Source organism: Balearica regulorum, chromosome 1 (assembly GCF_011004875.1).
Source record: "Balearica regulorum gibbericeps isolate bBalReg1 chromosome 1, bBalReg1.pri, whole genome shotgun sequence".
Taxonomy (NCBI): domain Eukaryota; kingdom Metazoa; phylum Chordata; class Aves; order Gruiformes; family Gruidae; genus Balearica; species Balearica regulorum.
Window position 1 is genome coordinate 148,018,831 of NC_046184.1, and position 19,309 is coordinate 148,038,139.

General features: G+C 43.6%; 1 protein-coding gene across 11 annotated transcripts in view; it reads left to right on the plus strand.

Moving 5' to 3' along the window:
- Positions 1–18,910, plus strand: part of MAP4K4 (mitogen-activated protein kinase kinase kinase kinase 4) — a 168,233-nt gene extending 149,323 nt beyond the window's left edge. For all 11 annotated transcript variants that reach the window (XM_075738316.1, XM_075738356.1, XM_075738309.1 and 8 more), the window contains 7 exons: positions 2,090–2,233; positions 7,716–7,850; positions 10,797–10,897; positions 11,632–11,781; positions 12,583–12,742; positions 14,795–14,934; positions 15,646–18,910. In XM_075738316.1, the coding sequence (XP_075594431.1) occupies positions 2,090–2,233; positions 7,716–7,850; positions 10,797–10,897; positions 11,632–11,781; positions 12,583–12,742; positions 14,795–14,934; positions 15,646–15,729 (914 nt within the window). In that variant the 3' untranslated portion in view covers positions 15,730–18,910. The remainder of the gene's footprint in view (positions 1–2,089; positions 2,234–7,715; positions 7,851–10,796; positions 10,898–11,631; positions 11,782–12,582; positions 12,743–14,794; positions 14,935–15,645) is intronic.
- Positions 18,911–19,309: the final 399 nt, after the last annotated feature.

Below are 19,309 nucleotides of genomic sequence, written 5' to 3' on the forward strand. Positions count from 1 at the left end.
ATACAAAAATATGTGTTGAAGCTGAATCACTGACAGCTTTAGTCGATGGGTCCTGGAACTGCAGGAAGGAGACCGAGTGCTGGGCGCTTCCTCGGCCAGTTTGTTGCTGCTGCAGCCTGTGCCAAGCCCTGACTCAGTGCGTGCCTCGCTCTCCCTGCTTCCTTTCACCCCTTCCCAGTTTGAGGATGTCTCCCAGTATGGGAGGTGGTTGATGTGAAATGTCCCTGGGGGCTGTGGGACGGCAGCCAGCAGGTACAGACCCATGTCGGGGATGCAGAGGCAGGAGAAGAGCAGGAAGGGGACGGAGGAGGCATCAGCAGCTGAAGGAGAAGCCCAGGAGGGCTGCAGGCCCTCTCCCAAGATAGGCTCTGCACCTGCCAGCATCCGTGGGCTCTCCTGCCTGGAGGAGGCAGAGGAATAGCAGAGCAGCAAATTTCAGCAAAGAGAGGAGATGGTTTGTGGGGGCTGCTGGGACCTCTGAAGTTTCCTTACTGAAAAGACAAGAGAGAAGAAAATGGAGATGTGTGGTTTCTGTGGGCTACTTCTGTTTTTCTCATCCAGCCAGAGGCTTTTCAGAGTGCCCCAGCACCAGCAGCTCAGGCCCCTTGCCCATCATTACCTCCTCCTGGCTGCAGCTCTGCTCCCATCCAACCCCTTGTCCCCTTTGGGAGACATCTCGTGCCCTCCGGGTCAGGATGAACATGCTCTCCTCTTGCAAACCGCTCCCGCGTCTGGTAGCCAGGGTGTTGTTTAGGGCAGCATTCCTCATCCTTGTGAGCAATGCCCTTTTTCAACGCTGTGAGAAGGCATGTCACTGCTGCAGATGCAGGCCGCACTAAGATACAGACTCCTGTGTATTGGGCCCACGTGCTGCATTAGAAAAGGTTCGTTATGAGACCAGCCCAAATGATACATCCATTGCACCAGTATAGTTATATCTGGGGATTAATTGTTTGACGAGGGGTTAAGGCCGTTAAGCAATAAAACTATGATTGCCTTGCATGAGTTTTGCTTTTCATATTTTATTACTGTGTTATGCTTAAGGATGACAAGTTTTACACTGGGATTGCAACACAGAAGTCTAATAAAGCGAGTCATGCATTTGGTTTGATTTCAGTTCCCTGTGCTGTACCTGACCTGTCTCTGTACAATTTGTGGGGTCTTAGACTGAAACACTATTGCAACTAAATATTCATGCAATTGAAGTGTGATAATATATTAATAGATATTTAAAACCTAGTTTCATATATCTATATTTATTACTAAAAAAATGTAAACCTTTACTAAGGTTTTGTGGACTCTTGGAAAGTGTTCCAGTGGATGTGTGGACCTTTGTAGAAAGAAGCTGGCCTACTGATTTTTTCCATCTGTATTTGCTTGATCTTTAGGAGAAATCTGTGGAAACATGAGATTACTGTTACTCCTCTAGTTTTAACATTCAGATGGAAAAGATTGTTGGGAAGCTGAGGACCAACCCTGTGCCTATCCTTTTACAGGAGGGCTGCACCACAATCTGTTTTTCTCAGTGGGGACCAAGCCCCTAGCACTGCTTTTTTGCAATGTCCTTGTAAAGAGCATCCTGGAAGTGTTCAAGGCCAGGTTGGATGGGGCTTTGGGCAACCTGGTCTAGTGGAGGGTGTCCCTGCCCATGGCAGGGGTTTGGAACTAAATAGTCTTTGAGGTCCCTTCCAACCCAAACCATTCTATGGTTCTATGATCCTGCTACCAACTCCCCTACCAACAGCTAATACAGCTTTGGAATACATAAGCTTGGGTACTGCTTTGTGCCTCACCCCTCCTCCAACATTAGTGTGCCTTTTTGTTTGGGAACTGGTGCTCTAGAAAGTTCTCCATGGTCTATCCATCTCTTGCTCTCTTGAACACTGCAATTTGGCGCAAGTAGTCACTGCAGGCAGGTAATTTAGGCAGCCTTTACATCATAAGATCTTTTAGGCTGCAGGCGTCTGACACCCAACCTGCAGTGTTTAGACCTGCCTGAAGCAAGATAGTTGCTCTATCAAGCATCAGTTCATCAGAATATGTGGAAAATCTGCCTCCTAACTTGGATCTCTGTTTTCGTTTCTTCTAGGAGTGAACTTGTTAGTGGGCACTGAAAGTGGTCTGATGCTGCTAGACAGAAGTGGTCAGGGGAAAGTTTATCCACTCATCAATCGAAGACGATTCCAGCAAATGGATGTACTTGAAGGGCTGAATGTCTTGGTGACAATTTCTGGTAAAGTTAACTTTTCAACATGATTTTTTCCCCCTTCTGGCATGGCACGGCAGAATACTTTTCTTGGCAGCCTGTGTGTTGAGGGGGAAGTCCTGACTTGACTGAAGTCAGTGGGTTTTCCATCATTTCGCCTCTCTGAGTCTACAGTTTGTTTCTGCAAGTGAATCACTTTCCACACAACGCCCTGTGCCTGCTTGCTCCCTGTCCGTCCTCCTGTGCGGTGGCCTTTAAAAATGCTGCGTGGGTTTGGGGGAAATGTCCAGCTTTATTTGTTTGTTCAGTGCTTGGGAGCTGTAAGTTAATGTTTTGTGAAGTTTGTAAAAATGGGATTGTTTTCCTCTGTTATGATTACTTTCAACCAGGCCTCTTTCTAACCCAAACACGGTTTGCTACTGGGGTTTAGAGACATCTTGTGTGTTAAAATCCGTAGAATGGGAAATGGTCTTGCGAAGTAGAGAAATAAGAGTGACGTGCGGTGTGTGTGTGTTTGAGAGAGAGGGGAGTACAATGCGTACGTGATGTGGAAATCACCAGCGTGAGAAGGCACATCGGTGCAGTGTTTGGCCTTGTCTCTCACTGGATCCAACTGCAGATGGCAAAGCGGCAGGAGGTGAAGGGTGGTGGTGATTGTTGTGTTTGTTTTGTGTGCGCCGGTGAAAACCGTGTTTTATGAAACTTGAGGTTCCAGACTCTTTGGCTCCAGAGAGTTATTGCATAAGGTTATCCTGCTGTTGAGCAACTTTATGTGGTGCACTGTTAATCTTTCTTCACAGGTGCCATTCAGCCATTTACCTTTCCTTTTGTTTTAGTCTGTTTGTAAAATTAACCTTTGCTACACAGCGCATGTGTGACAGGGAGAGGATGTTAAACGAGGTTTCCCACAGTGGCCCCTGTGTCATTATTCAGAGCCACCCAAGATTTTGCTGAGGCTCCAGAGCCCCTCTGACTCCACTGTAGGAACTCTCTAGCTCTCCCAACACTTGTGCAAAAGGACACACACCTAGACAATTTAATGCGTTAGCAGTGTTATGAGGCCACAGGTCTGAAGAGCTGTGCCCATGCTGGCATCATCAACATGGGACTTTGTTTCTGTCTAAAGCAACCGTATTTTATTGGCTTGTTGCTGCATTCTCAGCCACAGCTATGCTGTGAAATCTTTAAAAAGAAAAGATTAATCAAGGAAGGTTTAAAAAAATACAACCTGCTGTGTGTCCTTTTGATGTCTGATGCTGTACGTTAAAATGTGAGCTGTTTGAAAACCACCATTTGATAGAGTTTATTCTATAGCAGACCTTAGAAACAAAAACATTGTATAATCAACTTGTGTAAAATCTGTTGGTTTGAAGCATATCCTACACAGATGACAAGTGTCTGTGATTCAATCTTGTGTGTAATTGTTTTAGGTTTATTTACGTTTACGTCAGTCACGGTCCGAGTACCCTGACACATCCGTTTTCTTTGTTTCCTTCAAAACTATTGCTTCCTCTGTGGAGACACGCTACATTAACCCTTAAGAAATGGGCTGATCTTTGGCTGATTTATGCTTTTATGTCTCTGGCCCATCTTGTACTGGAGTACAAGGCAGGAAAGGAGCATCCCTGCTCACCGAGAGGCAGGACGGGGGGGAGCATGCTTGGTGAAACCATGCTGCTTTTACGCTCAGGGTCCCCCTTACCTTCCTGTTCTGGCTTCTGTGCTGCAGTCCTCAATTTAAACTACCTTCATGCTGGTCTTGGCTTCTCTTAGTGTCTTTTTAAGTTGCTCCACCTCTCCAGGCAAACTGGGAACACTGACATGGGGATGTGTTTCTGCAAACGGTGCATTTTGGCAGCTTGGTTACGGAGCTGCCTCCGAGCTTTGTCCCAGGACTGCTACTGAGAATTGTTCAGCTCCCTACAGCGCTCCCAGCCATATGTTCCCTCGGCTTTTTCAGGAAGTGATGTGCTGAAGGTGGTGAGCTTTGAAAAGTATCACCACATTGTGCGAAGAAGTTCAGTGCATTAGGATGTCAAGGGGATTGTCACCTAAAATTGCTTTTAATATACACTCTTTGGAGCCTGGAAACCTGAAATCAATTCTCCCTCCAATGTATATCTCAAATATAAAACTTATTGACAACAAAGCTTTTGATACTGAGATACTGAGCTGCTACAGCTGGCACAAGAAAGTTTTGCAGGTCAAAGCAGAGTAGTTAATCAGCTCTTCATACTGTTGGGAGGCAAAAACATAGTTTCGGCTACTCAGGTAATACATATGCTGAGAGTCATAAAAACACTGTAAGAGCGACAGCATGCATACAGGACGCACTCTGCTTGTGGCCCCTGAGGGTTTTGCTAGCCCAGCTGGCTGATGGTGGCAATCGGAAAGGTAGGAAGGGATGACAGAGTAGAAGAACTGGTTGGAATCTGCCTGCTTAATAATTAAAACCCACGGCGACAATAAAAACAAAAACTCAATATAGGAAAAGGAACTTTGCATTCAAAATGACATCTGTGGGAGAACCAGAGCTGGGAGTTCTCATAGAAGTCACTGGCTGATCAGTTCATTTGATAGCTGGAGCAGAGTTTTCTTTCCTATTTCATGACCATAATAATTAGACCAAAAAAAAAAAAAAAAGACCAGATTTTTGAGAGCTTTTTTATCTGACTGGTAGAGATTTACAAGCAGAAGGATCTAATCCCCCCCACTCCCAATAAGAGCACCATAACTTGAAGTCTACACACAGCCATGTTTATATAACTAACTGGTCCTGCTTTTTTCATGTCAGACTGCTGAAAGGCAGAGGAATTTCCTGTCTTGTGACTTTCCTTGTGGTCTAGACACTAAAACACAATGGGAACACACTTGAGATATTTCTCTGTTGTTGTTTTGAAAAATGTTTCTGGTTGGAGAGAAATACCCTGGTGCACATCATGTGAACCACAAGGAAAAAAAAAAATTAGCCACATGCTGGGAAATTCCCTTGTGTACTGTTTGTTCTGAGTCTTCAAGTTTGACTAAGCTACTGGGGTAGCTAAAAGCCATGGAAATATCTGAGAGAGCATTTGTCTCCTACTGCACAGGGACTCGTGATACTTTTAAAGACATTTGGTGCATTGTACTGACCTTCAGCTCTCCTGTGCCCTCTGAGCTCTTCCTCACCCAGAACTGCAGTGCCTTCTGGTCTGGACTGTGTTCCCTATTTCAGTGTTTCTAAAAGAGCCCTTGTGGCTATTGTTTGCAGTATTTTCATGGGAGGACCTTTCCTTGGTCAGATGTGGGACTTCTGGGAATATTGTTTCCTGCTCTGGTCCCTTTTCCAAATCTTACAAAGCTATGGCAGTGGTGGGGCTTTATCCCTTTATGATACTTGGCTTAATAACTATGAAGTCAGGCAATAAATCAGGGTGCTCACCTACTGCCAAATCTGCTGTCATTTGTAGTAGGGATAAACAAGGGACAGTGAGATGTTACTTCATGTTTCATTCGGTGCCATCAGAGCAGAGGGGCCTTTAAAATTAAATAGCAGGTCCAGTATTTGAAAATGAGTCTCCAATTCCACTTCAAATTCAAGCTCAGTGACCAGATTTTTCACTTTGAAACTGTCTCCTCTTTTTCTCCTGCCCTTCCCCATCCAAGCAATCACAAAAAGATCTTTTAGGCTGTGTGTCTTCATAACAGAAAGACTCGAGGCGCTGCAGTCCATGGAGCAGCCTGTTTGCAAGCTGTGCTTCCCCACGTGCTGCCCCAGCCCTTGCAGCTGCTTTTCCTGAGGAGCCAGGCTCTGTTAGGGGATCCCCTGCCTTCAGGGCAGGGGCTCTGCACCAGCTCCAGGACCCCAGTGTGGAGCTGGCTGGGCACAGTAAGATGGTCTCAATGCTTGGGCTTTGTGTCCTGCCATAACCGATACCGCCCATCCCTGTCTCTGAAATGAGCAGCCAGCTGTGAACTGATCCATCGGTAGGCATCGTGTGAAAACTTAAAAGACAAATAAAAGACATTAGCTAAACCCTGTAGTTGGATCTGGCTGGCAGGCTGCCAGGTGGACCATCCTGACGAGTCATGGCTTTCTGCAGCACAGACCAGTACTGTGCCACTTGGCCAACCCAGCACTGACTGCGGTACAGGTCTGCCATCTCCTCACAGCCCCAAGGGCTGTGAAACACTGTCCACAGTCACACGGCTTCCTCATCATGGCTAGTGAAGCATGGAGGTACTCCACTGACAAGTTGGGTCCCTGAGAGCATCTCCTATTTCCTTTCCTTGTGCAGAGACCTCATGGAGCCTTATTAAATGTCTGCTAGTCAAAGCAGAGACGATCTCTTTTCTTTGCCTCCAGTTTCATCTGTGGACCTGTAATGGCTTTGGGCAGCAAAGCAGCTGGAGGAAGGAGGATGCAAGCTTTGAGTATGTGCATTAGGGCCGCCTTCTCGCTGGTTCAGCAAATGCTTTGTAGGCCATTTGTTGTTAAAGAATCACTGATAAAGTTTATCATGAACCTTGTTCTACATACAAAGAAGCCTTCTTGTATTGACAGTTGAGAGTCTGAGCTGTATTTTGATGACCGTGGCAGATGCATTGGCAGCTGAAGATAGGGCAGCCTGGGCAAGTAGATTCTCTCACCTGTGGAGAAGAAACACCTCTTGCAGTTTCTGTGTGCAGCCTGATAAGTATTACACCCCTTGCAGCACAAGGGAAGGGCTGCTGACAAAGCAGACGTCAGCTTTTAGTAAGCGGATGAAGTTTGCCTGGGCCGTGTGAAATCCTCTCACTGCAATTTCAGATATTGTACGTTTTGCCTTACAACAGAACTGGTATACAGCGGTTCAGTAATTAAATTATTTAGTGTTGTTGTTTGGTGTGCTTTTCCACCAGGGAAGTAATGAATGAACAGTCTTAATAAAACTTCACCAGTTTGTGTCTCCAAGGGTGATATAAGGGATGGAAATGTCCTGGTCACTAACTGAGAAGAATTTGTAAAATACATTTCATCGCTATATTCTTCTTCGCTTTTGCTTCCTCCTTTCAAACCAGTCCGACGCTCTTCTGATAGCTGCATAGATAATTTCGGGCCTCAAATTCCATCCTGCTGCTCTCCTACAGTTTTGTACGAAAAAGAGCCATTCTGACTCAGTTATATAGGTTTTTTTTATCTCAGGGCATGACTCTGGTGCTTTTGTTGTGGGAGTATAACCCTTTTCTAATAAAAGTTGTTTGCATCCTGAGAACCAGATGACTGAAGAGCTGTTCCCTTGAGTTTTTCATTTTATGTTCATGTGGTATTACCATGTGTCTCTGTCATTGATTATCAGGACAGCATGTGTTTGGGTGGAGTCTGGAGTAAAGCTGTTGTGGACGTAAAAACTGAGGGAAATCTCTGCGGTTGCAGCAGTTTCTCCTTCGTTGTCATTTTGATTTCCTTTGCGGGGCTTTCTCTTTGCTTGGGCAGGGTTCTTTTGCACTTCCTATGGAGATAAACCAATCTTTTTCATTTTGTGGCCAGGTAAGAAGAACAAGTTGCGAGTTTACTATTTGTCCTGGTTAAGAAATAAAATCCTTCACAACGACCCTGAAGTAGAAAAGAAACAGGGCTGGACAACGGTGGGCGACTTGGAAGGCTGTGTGCACTATAAAGTTGGTGAGTAGCAAACGCGGTAATCAAATTGTCAGGATAAAAGCTGGCTGAGAAAGGGAACTGCAGTGCGCGCAGCTGCTGGGTTGAAGATTTGGTTTTATTTCTAGCTGTCTTCCCAATCCCTCAGGGCGAAGTTCTCTGGCATAGCACCAGAGTAGGTGGCAAGTTACTGGGTTAAACTGAATATGGGAGAGGTTTTGCAGTGGGATGCTGGGCTGTGAACTAGAGCAGGCACAAATCCCCATCTGTCTCCTTGCCGTGGTGGATGCAACTTCCAGGAGAGTGCTAATGCGGACAATGAAAGCTGGTGACCTTTTGCTGCCTCTGTTAGACCCTTTAGGTAACAGAGGGGCTTCTTGTCAGCCAACAGCTGTTCACTCTACTAGCACATTTTCCTGGTCTTTTGCCTTGATGGCATCACATGCTGGAGTGGAGTGAAAAAAGTCTCCTCTTTAATATAGATTTTAAAGACTGGGGGGAAAAAAAAAAAAGAGAGTGGGAGGAGAAAGCAAACCCAACTAGTGCACGAGCTTTGGAGAGGCATCTGGGAACAGAAGCATATGTTTAGCTTCAAGATGATTCATTGATTCCCCTTAGCTCATGAAATTTCCTAATGCTGTCTCAGATCCACTGCAATACAGTTATGGGATGAAGCGTGTTTTCACTAGGCAGGTGTCTTTTGAGTGGTTTTAAGTCATTTAAATGGTTTTAGCTGTAGAAATTTCCACCAAAACCGGTGAAGGACATGTAGTATTCAGCCAGCAGAATATGCAGTGAGCCTGCTGCCCTGCAGGTGGGGATATGAACCAAGAGCTCTTTCTCCTGCTTCAGTCTCACGATGCATCTTAACAGGCCCTGGATGTAGCCTTTGATTTGGTTGTCTCCTAAGAGCCAGCTCAGTTCCTTTTCCAGCTGTGTCAGTCAATGTGGAGCACCATCAGCAATGAGACTGAGCTCGGTCTCCTCCTGTCATGTGTGCGCTCTTAGAAAAACCTGCTAGTGGGGCGTAATCAATAACGATGGCAGTAAGTGACTGCTGAACCAGGAGCTTAACCCCAAAAACAATTAATAATGTACTTCTCTGGTATGGTACCCCAGGGTGTCAGCAGCATAATGAAGTGGCCTGTGAACAATACATTAACAGCTATTGAAAGGAAGCTTTCCAGCAGGGAAGCGTGTGAAACAAAGAGCATTCTCTTCCAGATGAAGAGGGGTTTGTTACCCTGGGCTGCAGCCTGGCACTGAACTTCCCTCTGAACCACAGATGACTTCTTCAGGTAGTGAGAGGCCTCTTTGACAGCTGTGCTGCAGTTACCAAGAAGGATGAGCTCTGCCAATGGTTGGGCTCACGGTCTGGAGGCTGCCACCGAGGCAGCTGGCACTGATCGCTTCGTTGTGTCTTTGATGCAACAGGGGTCTTGGATGTCAGAGTGAAGTGGTATTTATGGATCTCAGTTGCTTCGGGCAATTTTTGGCTCCTCTAAATGATAAATTGCTCTTTTGAAACTTAAGATTTGGGTGAATTCCCAGATAGCACCCAGAGCAAAGAATGAGGATTATCAAAGGTCCCCTTTCACAGATAAGGTAGTTCTGTTCAACAACCCCCTCTTCCCTGAGAAAAAAATTCCAAGAAGTCTTGTAAGCTAGACAAGACTGAACAAAAGCTCTGTTTTTCAGTCAGTACAGCTGTGGAGGTTGAGAGACTTTTTTTTGTCTGTTGAAAAAACATCAAGTCCTTTAACACTTACAGTTCAGTACTCTCACTTCCCTGCAGAGTCAAAAGGGAGCAAGTAGTAGCTTTGTCTCCCTGTTACCTACCAAGAGACAACAACTGCAGGCTTGTACAGTAGTAAGATATCTAAAAGGCATTAAAATAGTATTTGTTAAAGAAGTGTTCTTCTCACAAGTCTGAGGTTTTCAGTCCTGTTTCAAAATCAGTTTTGGTTGGGAGATCGCAGAAGGTGAAGGTGCAAGGAATTACTGTTTTGGAAAAGTGGGATATTCCCCTAAAACTTGGGGTAAAGAGGTAGCAGAAACCTCCTAAGGTTTCTCGATGTCATCCAAATAATGTTTTGGGGTTTTTTTTTCTTCTCCCCCAAAAAAAAAGAGTGCTGGAAAGAGATCAACAAACCTCAACATTTGGAAGTCCTCATGATCTGTTCCTTCCCAAGTCCAGATGGCAGCTGGAAATGTAGATCCAGTGGCACTTTGTGAATGGCCATTTCTAGACTTTATCAGTCCCCTCCTGAAAACAGAAGAAGTGAACAGAGCTTTTTTTGATGGCTAATTTAGTCAGCTGTTTGAATGTGGGAACAGAAATATATTCGAGAATTTGTGGATCAGCTATGTCATGACACTTTATCTCTGGTAAATTCTGTGATGATTTTTTTTTTCCAGATGAGTTATCTCAGGCTTTACGGAAAAAGGAAAGTGCTCTTTCGAAAGAAAGTGCGCTATCAAACTTGCCTTTTGTTTTTAAAATGGACTTGTTTCTTAACTTCTCATTTCAGTTCCTTTTTTCCCTCCTTTCCCCTCGGGAATTTTACCGTCAGCTCAAAATACGACTGCCAGTGCTGTGACTGGAACTGCCAATATACTCTACCACAGCCATAGACTTCTTTTATTGGAAATGTCCCTGCCTGAAAACCAATTTTCTTGTCTTAATGAGTAAGCACTGTCTAATGTGGGGAAAAAAAGTGTAAATAAGTGTGTACCGATTAGGTAATTCGAAACATGGTGATGGGTTCAGCTACCGATGAGAGTAATGATTTTTTTGTGTGGTGTAAATGTGTCAAAATACTTAACTATGTAGAATTAGCAATCCTAAAATGCAAAAACCTCCAAATGTATGTAAGCATGGAGAAATATTGTCATTTTCTGCTTTCCTGAAGTAACTGAAATGACTTTGGAATCGCTGCTGAATTCGTTTTTGTTTTGTTTTAATTTCAGTAAAATATGAAAGAATCAAGTTCTTGGTAATTGCATTGAAGAGTTCTGTGGAAGTCTATGCATGGGCACCAAAGCCATACCATAAATTTATGGCCTTTAAGGTAACAGTATATTTCAGAATTTTCTCATAGAACACTTGCAATTACCCCTTTTACAAAAATGTTCAAACATTTTATCATGGCTGTATTACAGATTCTTTGGTAAATCTGCCATGAACTTTGTATTACATTTTAATTTAGGAGCTTCTTTAACTCAAAGATGCAGTACACTTAACGTTCTAAATCGTAACTGAGCATAAACAAATAATCAAAATGACACAACTGTTTGTTTCACCTCTCTATAAATAAAACATGAGGCAGAGACAAGTGAACCAAGTCTAAACATCTTCATCTGAGCAGAACAAGTCATTGCATGATACTCAGCATTGTTATTTTTTTGAATGCAGGAGGAATGAAGTTAGCTGGCTTGGTATAATTACCAAACTGATTTGCAGACGATCGGTTACTGCTGGTTGTGCAAATTGAAGTTCAACGCTTACAGGAGCGTCAAATCGCCCTGAACATTGGAGGAAACAATTCTTACTAAAAAACAAACAAACCAACTAAAGTAAACCCCTGCAGAAAATAGCTTACAATATTATGTGACTGAAATGCAACAGGGTGCAGAGTGATTTGTCCTTGTCCACAAGAGACACGTTAGCCTAACTGGTCTGGTGGATGAAGGCCAGAGGTGTGCAGGAGGAATAAACCCATAATAGGTGCATTAGAGTACATTTTTAGAAAACCCGCCATGGTTCTAAGCAGTAAAGTAAATCTCACTGATGGTTGTCTTACAGTCGTTTGGAGAATTGGTACATAAGCCATTACTCGTGGATCTAACCGTAGAAGAGGGTCAGAGACTAAAAGTGATCTATGGCTCCTGCGCTGGCTTCCATGCTGTTGATGTGGATTCAGGATCGGTCTATGATATTTATTTACCAACACATGTAAGAGCTGCTGCTGGGGTGGGGGTTTTTCTTCCTTCTCTGGTTTCGCCCTTGACCCTTCCTTTCCTCACATGACCAACAGATCGGGCTGCCCCCATGTATCACTGCTGGCATGGTAAATTGGGTGGAGGGGTCTGAGCAGATGTGGTCACCTGTACTTAGGGGCTTGTGCCTCACTCTCTGTCTTCTCCTCGTGGTCAGGATGTCTCCATGGTTGGGAGCTGCCCACCCAGGTGTGACATGGGCCAACATGACTGGTTCGGGGGTAGCAGCTAAATGGCCAAGTACATTGCAGAGGCCGCGGGGAAGGTGGCAGTACAAATGACGTGACAGCCCGCTGATGAGATTCAGCAGGGTTGGCAAAGGCCAGATGGCCTTAGCTCCCAAATTTTCCTGTCGTTCATTGTACACAGAGGTGTCAGATGGGCCTGTAGTGTGTGATGCTCCGCCACAAGCACTATTCACTGCAGTGCAGAGGTCTGAGGTCTGCATCTGCGCTGCTTGCTCCAGGCTCCCCTTCTGCCCCTGGAAAGAAATGAGCAGCTCTACACACAAGTTAATCTTTATTATCTTTAGATGCCTGCCTTAAGATGGGAGCATTTGTGCCCCTAAGGTTTCCAGGTCTTTGTTGTCACTGTGGAAGGGTGTCTAGCTTGGGGAGAGCAGAGCTAGCACTTGGAAAGTGAGTGAATCCCCAACATTCTGTCATCAGCCAAAATAAAAAACCACCCAACCTTTTCTCCCAGTGCAGTCTCTGTGGCATTAAAACACAAGGCTTCTTCTTCTCTTCCGTCTCTGCAGATCCAGAGCAGTATCCAACCTCACGCAATCATCATTCTCCCAAACACGGATGGGATGGAGCTACTGGTCTGCTACGAGGATGAAGGAGTTTACGTCAACACGTATGGAAGGATCACCAAGGATGTGGTTCTGCAGTGGGGAGAGATGCCAACTTCAGTTGGTAAGTGCCTCGACAGAGTCAAATACAATGTGCCGTTAGGGAGCGTGAGTGTGTGCAAGCAGACAGAAGGAAGGTGCGTCAGGTTTGACGTCAGATTCAGGAGCAGCAATGCTGTAATGTTCCTGGAAAACATCTGCACAAACTGGAGAGTAATCATATAGATCTGTTTTCTGCTGAGTTTTTAAGAACAAAATCCAAACAAGCAAGTTGTAGAATTCAGGAATTAAAAACTCACCAGGGCCTCTGTAGGCTGCTGCAGAATTTTTGCTACACATCCACAAAGTTGGGGAAGCCTTTCAGTAGGAAGACATGTAAGGTGGCAGGTGGGTAAGATATTATTATGGGTAATTCTCTAGAGATAACAGTCTGTATATCTGACTTGATGTATTTACTTTAATTCACCTCCAGATTGCTCATCTATCCTAGCATGATAATTCTCTCACATCTCTCCAGCTCAGAATAAGGTAGTTTTGAGAGTGGGAGCAATGAGTGTAGTAAAACGGGCACAGATTTGTTACGGACGCAAGTACACACCAGAGGATCCCTCTTACTGCCTGTGCTGCCGTATTTCAGTGCCGAGTGTAGCATGGGCTGTGCTCACACCTTCCTTTCGGGCAAATGCGTTGGGTTTGTGTGCTTTGGAATGGATGCGTGTATTAGGAGATTACTGCTGAGAGCTGTTCGAGCAACGTGAACCATAATGGAGGAGGAAATTTAAACAAGTTTCATGCACAGCATGCTCACTCCTGTGGTGATTAACTCTTGACTAGAGTTAAAAAGCAAGCAGGATTTATCAGCTGGCAAATTGCAGAGCCTTTGGGGGCTGGAGTGCCTGTGAAATAAATGCCACTGAGGCAGCCAACGCCATCTGAACATCTCATCTGACAATTTTTAGAAGCTATTTGGCCCAGTTACCACTAGTAACATATTTAAAAATAAATAGATTTCCAGCATGCTGGTATATGCAATGTATAGGTGTATATTATACTGTAGTAGGTAATTTGATTTAATTTCACTGAAAATTAATAGAGAAAAAACTATAAATGGGAAGTACTGCAGAATTAAATATTTTTAAATTTTGCTTGCTAAGAGTTATTGTTCTTTTTATTTTTCTGTTAAGTACGCATGCAAATCAGAGGCAACAGCTTATTCTTCATCAAGTTCCCATATGTTATTTTTGGCAGCGTTCCTAAGAGTATCCATCAAATTGCTTTTTGAATATACCTTTTCATAATGCTGGTGACTTTCTCCTTTATTTGATTTTTTTTTTTTTACAGCTATCAAGAACAGATTTTTTTCCTCATGCTACTACTAATCTGTTTCCTCCAGTGACGCTCTTAAGGAAAAATGCTTAATTTTTTGCTTTGTTTTGCACAAAGGAAACCATTCTGTGAAATAATAGTATTTTCACTTGGAGAGCTTAATATGGACCTCTTTTGAGATACACAGAATGCTTTTCAGACCAATTGGCTTTCTCAAGGAGATCAGTTTTTTAAAGTATTACTCCTATTAAAGGAAGCTAGCTCATTTTTTTTCTAGTTTTCCCTTTCCCTCTCCTCTTTCTCTGTTTTTGCTGTCAAACTCCTTCAAGGAGAGGAAATAACACCATGGGACACAGAGCTGGTGCTGGGGACGTGCTGGAGTGGATGGCTTTAGTCTATTTAAACATTGGGTTCTGCTTTCTTCTTGTCAACAGCTCATTAGCCTGTCTCTTTGACACACTTGGGAGAAAAAGCCTGTGTGAAAACGCGATGTTCCTTCTATTTAATTGAAGGTTGGAAGGTTCCCATTGTGTCATGAATGCTCAGGCAAGACGTACATTACTAACGTGGAAAACCCACGGGGACATTAAAAAAGAAAGAAGGTATTTTAAGGCGTCATGAAGATGCTGAAGACAGAAATAGCACTGTGAACATGTGTGTAGTTATAATAAGTACATGCAGGTCATTTTTAACTAGAGTGCGTCAGTATATTCCTCTGTTTTTTTCCGTTGTTCCGTGTTGCCCTCTCCCTGTCCTCATGGGCTGTGTGTGCTGTGTTTTCTTTCCAAAGCGTACATCCGATCCAACCAGATTATGGGCTGGGGAGAAAAAGCTATCGAAATACGATCGGTGGAAACTGGACACTTGGACGGTGTGTTCATGCACAAAAGGGCACAAAGACTCAAGTTCTTATGCGAACGCAATGACAAGGTATAATTCGTCCCCCCCGGGTAGTTTCTTGCCAAGGTGGTAAATGTGTACTTTAACCGGGTACTTGTGGTGGGTTGACCCAGACCAGCAGCCAAACACCCACCCAGCCTCTCGCTCACTCCCCTCTCCTGTGGGATGGGGATAATATAGAAGGGAAGCGAAAAGACTGATGGATCAAGACAAAGACAGTTCAATAAGGACAGCAAAAGGAGGCGAGATAAGGAATTCATTCTCAGCCTCCCGTTGGCAGGCAGATGTCCAGCCACTTCCCGGGCAGCAGAGCTTCAGTACGCATAATGCTTGCTTGGAAAGATAATTGTCATTGCCATGATGTCCCCCCATCCTCTCCTTTTCCCTGAGCATGACGTTATACATTATGGGATATCCCTTTGGTCAGTTTGAGTCCGCTGTCCTGACACTGTCCCCTCTCAGCCTCTTGCCCATCCCCAGCCCAGTTGAGGGGCCGGAGAGCAAGCCTTGGTACGGTGCAAGTGTTGTTCCGCAGCAGCCACAATGCCGGTGTCTTAACAACACTGTTTAGCCACAAACGCAGAGCCCAGCTCCATACAAGCTGCTATGAAGAAAGTCAACTCCGTCCCCACCAGACCCAGCACAGCACTGTAATTGCACCGTATATATCGGGGGCAGCGAAGGCAAATTAAAGCCTCTGCTGTCCTACCTGTTGAATTTACCAATCTCCTTTCTCCACAGGTTTTCTTTGCCTCCGTACGGTCGGGTGGAAGCAGTCAAGTCTATTTCATGACCCTTGGCAGGACTTCTCTTCTGAGCTGGTAGAAGCAGTGGGATTTGGCGAGGAATTGCTGACATCCAGAGTCTGAGATCTTCATAACTCGGAATTATTTTCAACTGGAGTACAGACCTGCACTAGTGCAGCACTCTGTGTAAATGTGTGTGCAGGCATCACTGGTGTTAGGTTTCTTTTTGTTTTTCAACTGAGGCTGCGACGCAGCTGGTGCTGTAAAGATATTGCCATCAGGTGCTACAATGTCTTTGAGATTTGGGATCATGCTAGAAAGCTACAGGTCTTCTTTTCCCTTCAGCTCCAGGATTCCTAGGCTTTGAAGGACTCTGTTTGTTAGTGTTAAAACAGAGGGGGGCGGGAGGGGAAAGGAAAAAAAAAAACCAAACCAAACCAACCCAGATTTACCGTGAACATGCTGTTGAGCGGACAGGAGGCAGGCAGGAGAAGGTGAGAAGGGGTGTAGAGAGTCAGACTGGCTGAAACAGAGGGCAGATCTAGTCTAGTGATGTTAACAATGTATTTAATTGACATTTCTTTTTTGTAATGTGACAATATGTGGACAAAGAGGAAGGTGGAGGTTTTAAGAAGTTAATATTTATAAAATGTGAAAGACACAGTGACTAGGATAACTTCTTCTTGGGGACAGGGAGGGTGGGAAGGGGCTCGGGGTGGAATTCTTGGGGTTTTTTTTTTGTTTCTGCAGTTTTATTTTGGCCTGGCCAATAACTTAGTCATTTTCTGTGTACCAGGTATTGCCTGAAACATGTGCAGATGATAAAAAAGAAAAAAAAAAGAAAAAAAAAAGAAAAAAGGAAAAAAAATTCATTTTCTATAATGATTCTGTGTTAGGCCAGAACTTGGTTATGTCACAGTATTAGCACTGCCTCAGTTAAAGGTTTAATTTTTGTTTAAACCTAGAAGTGCAACAACAGTTTTACCACAGTCTGCACTCGCAGAACTAAAAAAAGAAAAAAAAAAAGAAATAAAATCCAAACTACGTATGTTTATTTTTTGTGCCTACCTCATTGTCTTTAATGCATAAAATAAAAGAGGTGGTTTAGTTTATACGTTTTTAGATGAAAACCATTAATGTCTAATTTAATCTTAATACCAAAACTACCAGATTGAAAGGTTTCTGACTGTTATTGCGTAGCAAGTTTCAGCAGGAGGAGAGAGTGGTCCATTGGGGCAATAGTGGTAGCGGTATGGCAGTGAGACACTGATTAATGTAATTTGCTTACAAAATTTGGTAAAGCAAGCATTTTTTTAAACCAGTTTCATCCTTAATAGAAGTCTGAATTTAGCCTAAAACCAGAGGTTTCACTCTTCTAACGCGTGGGCTTAGTAACAGGCAGGTAAAAATAACTAGGCTAGTTCTGTAAACTGTTAAATGTTGTAGGAACCATTTTGGGGCGGTGATGTTTTTCTTTTTTAAGAATGCAATGCACTAAAACTCTTTTAAGAATGTAGTTAATACTGCTTATTCATAAAAACAGCGTATACCTGTGTTTAGATGTAAGATCCCAGCTCTGGCTTTTTTTCTTTTTTTTTTTTTTTTTAAGTCAGTTTTATTTTATGAATAAGTTCTGACATTTGTAATAAATGTCTTGAGAGTAATAATTTGTTTAATGGCTACATGTTCATTACTTGAGAAACCTTGAGTGTATAATAATCCGTTGGTGTTGTAATAATGCACAGTGTCACAATTCAGCCATTTTCCTTTTTGTTTCCACTTTGTTTTCTTTTTTTTTTTTTTTTTCCTTCCTTCCCAAGTCCTTTGGTGGGGTACTTTGTTGACAGCTGCCTTAAGCTGTTCATTCGGTGAACAGGCTCTCAGTGTTTCATGGGCTTTGTCTTCTGCTGCGGTTAACTTTCCTTCATGGCATGACAGGTAGGGCTTTTTAAACACGTATTCTTCAATTCAGTCAAGCTGATGGCTCGAGCGACTGGTCACACAATCAATTTAAGAGCCAAGAGCACCGAGTGTGCAAAGCTCAGACTCAACAGACCCTTCTTTTGGTGTCAAATCTGACTGCTGTAAATCCTTCAACCCTCATCAGCGTTGCTGCTGAAGACTCTCCTTTGAATACGGTGGACAGTTGAAAAGCGAGCGGTAAATGCGTACCGCCAGCGCACGCGCGTGCACACACACCCCCCACACCCCCCAAAAGAATCAAAACTCAAGAAAGCCTTACATTTGCTGGCGGAGGAATACTTAGAACTATTTTTTTTTTTTTAATTGTATGACTTTTGGATAGCGTTGAAGGTGAAGGATGCGTTCTTTTCAGGCCCGGTGTGGTCAGCCAGAAGAACGATCAACCTTTTGTACTATAATGAACTCAAGGGGACTCAGAAACGCAACGTGATGGTAGACGTGGGTGTAATCACACAGCTGCCCTGTAGTGTAGTTTGCCGAAGCCGATTCGATCGAATGTCAGTCTGCGTGATTTAAATCTTCCAGCGCTATGTGGTCAAAAATTAATCTAGTCCTTGAAAGCTGATGCTATTCACCTGGAGGAAGATGCTCCAGTACGGTAGGGATGCCCAGGTCACGGATACGTGCTGTTGAAGTTTTGAGGCTCCGTGGGGAGGGGGGGGAGAGAATCTCCTTCCTTCGGTGGGGCTGCCCGCCTGGCGGCTTCTGCCTCCGCAGAAGTGCCAACGCGGCAAGGTAAAAACAGTATTACGAAACCACTACGTATACCAACACCGAACTCTTCAAACAGTGCTTTTGTAAGCAAAGAAGAAAAGAAAAGCTCCTAGGTTTAGTTTTAAGCTTTAATAAGTAATAATTTTCTGTATCTTAAGTCAAAGTAACCCTAACTTGTATGACTGCAGTGTTTTTATTTTTTATCTTATGCACATGTTATGTTGGAGAAAATGTTTACAAAAATGGTTTTGTTACACTAATGTGCATCACATATTTATGGTTTATTTGAAAGTGATTTTTGTGGGTTTTTTAGTTTTTCATAGTAGTAGTAGTACACTTTTTGTGATTTATAACCCCAAATTCTGCTGATTATAAAGATGCTAAACAATAATACAAAATGACAAACTGCATTAAAATTACTAATCGTAGAGCTGCAAAGCAGACTGGTGACAAGTAAAACACTCAGCCTTTTTTTTGCAGTGCTATCTAACTTGTCTTCTGTGTATTATGGAAATTACTGTTTTTTCCCCGTTTTTCCTTAAATAAAGTCAAATTGACACCTATTCTATGTGGAAAGTATTTTGAATACCTACTGGCTGCAGAGATCAAGCTGCATGTTGCCTCGTTGCATGTGTTCATAAGAACAAAAGCCTTATTGTCAAATCTCGTAATTTTAGAGACTTTGACAATAAACATGGGCTTTTGAGGGCTTTTTTGTTGCGGTGGTTTTGGTTTTGGTTTTGTTTTTTTTTTTTTTTTCCTGGTGCAGTTGCTCTTTTGAGAATGACAATTTTCCATTAAAAAATGAGAAGTGAAAAGCTTCTAACATCAGCAAGTGCCCAGTGGTTCAGAAAGAAGAAGTCGCACAAAGGAGAGCCAGGGCGCGTTGTGAACGTGCCCTCCCACCACACCGCTTTCAGGAAGGTGATTTTTGTGAGCTGGCATTGCCTGTTGCCGAGCGA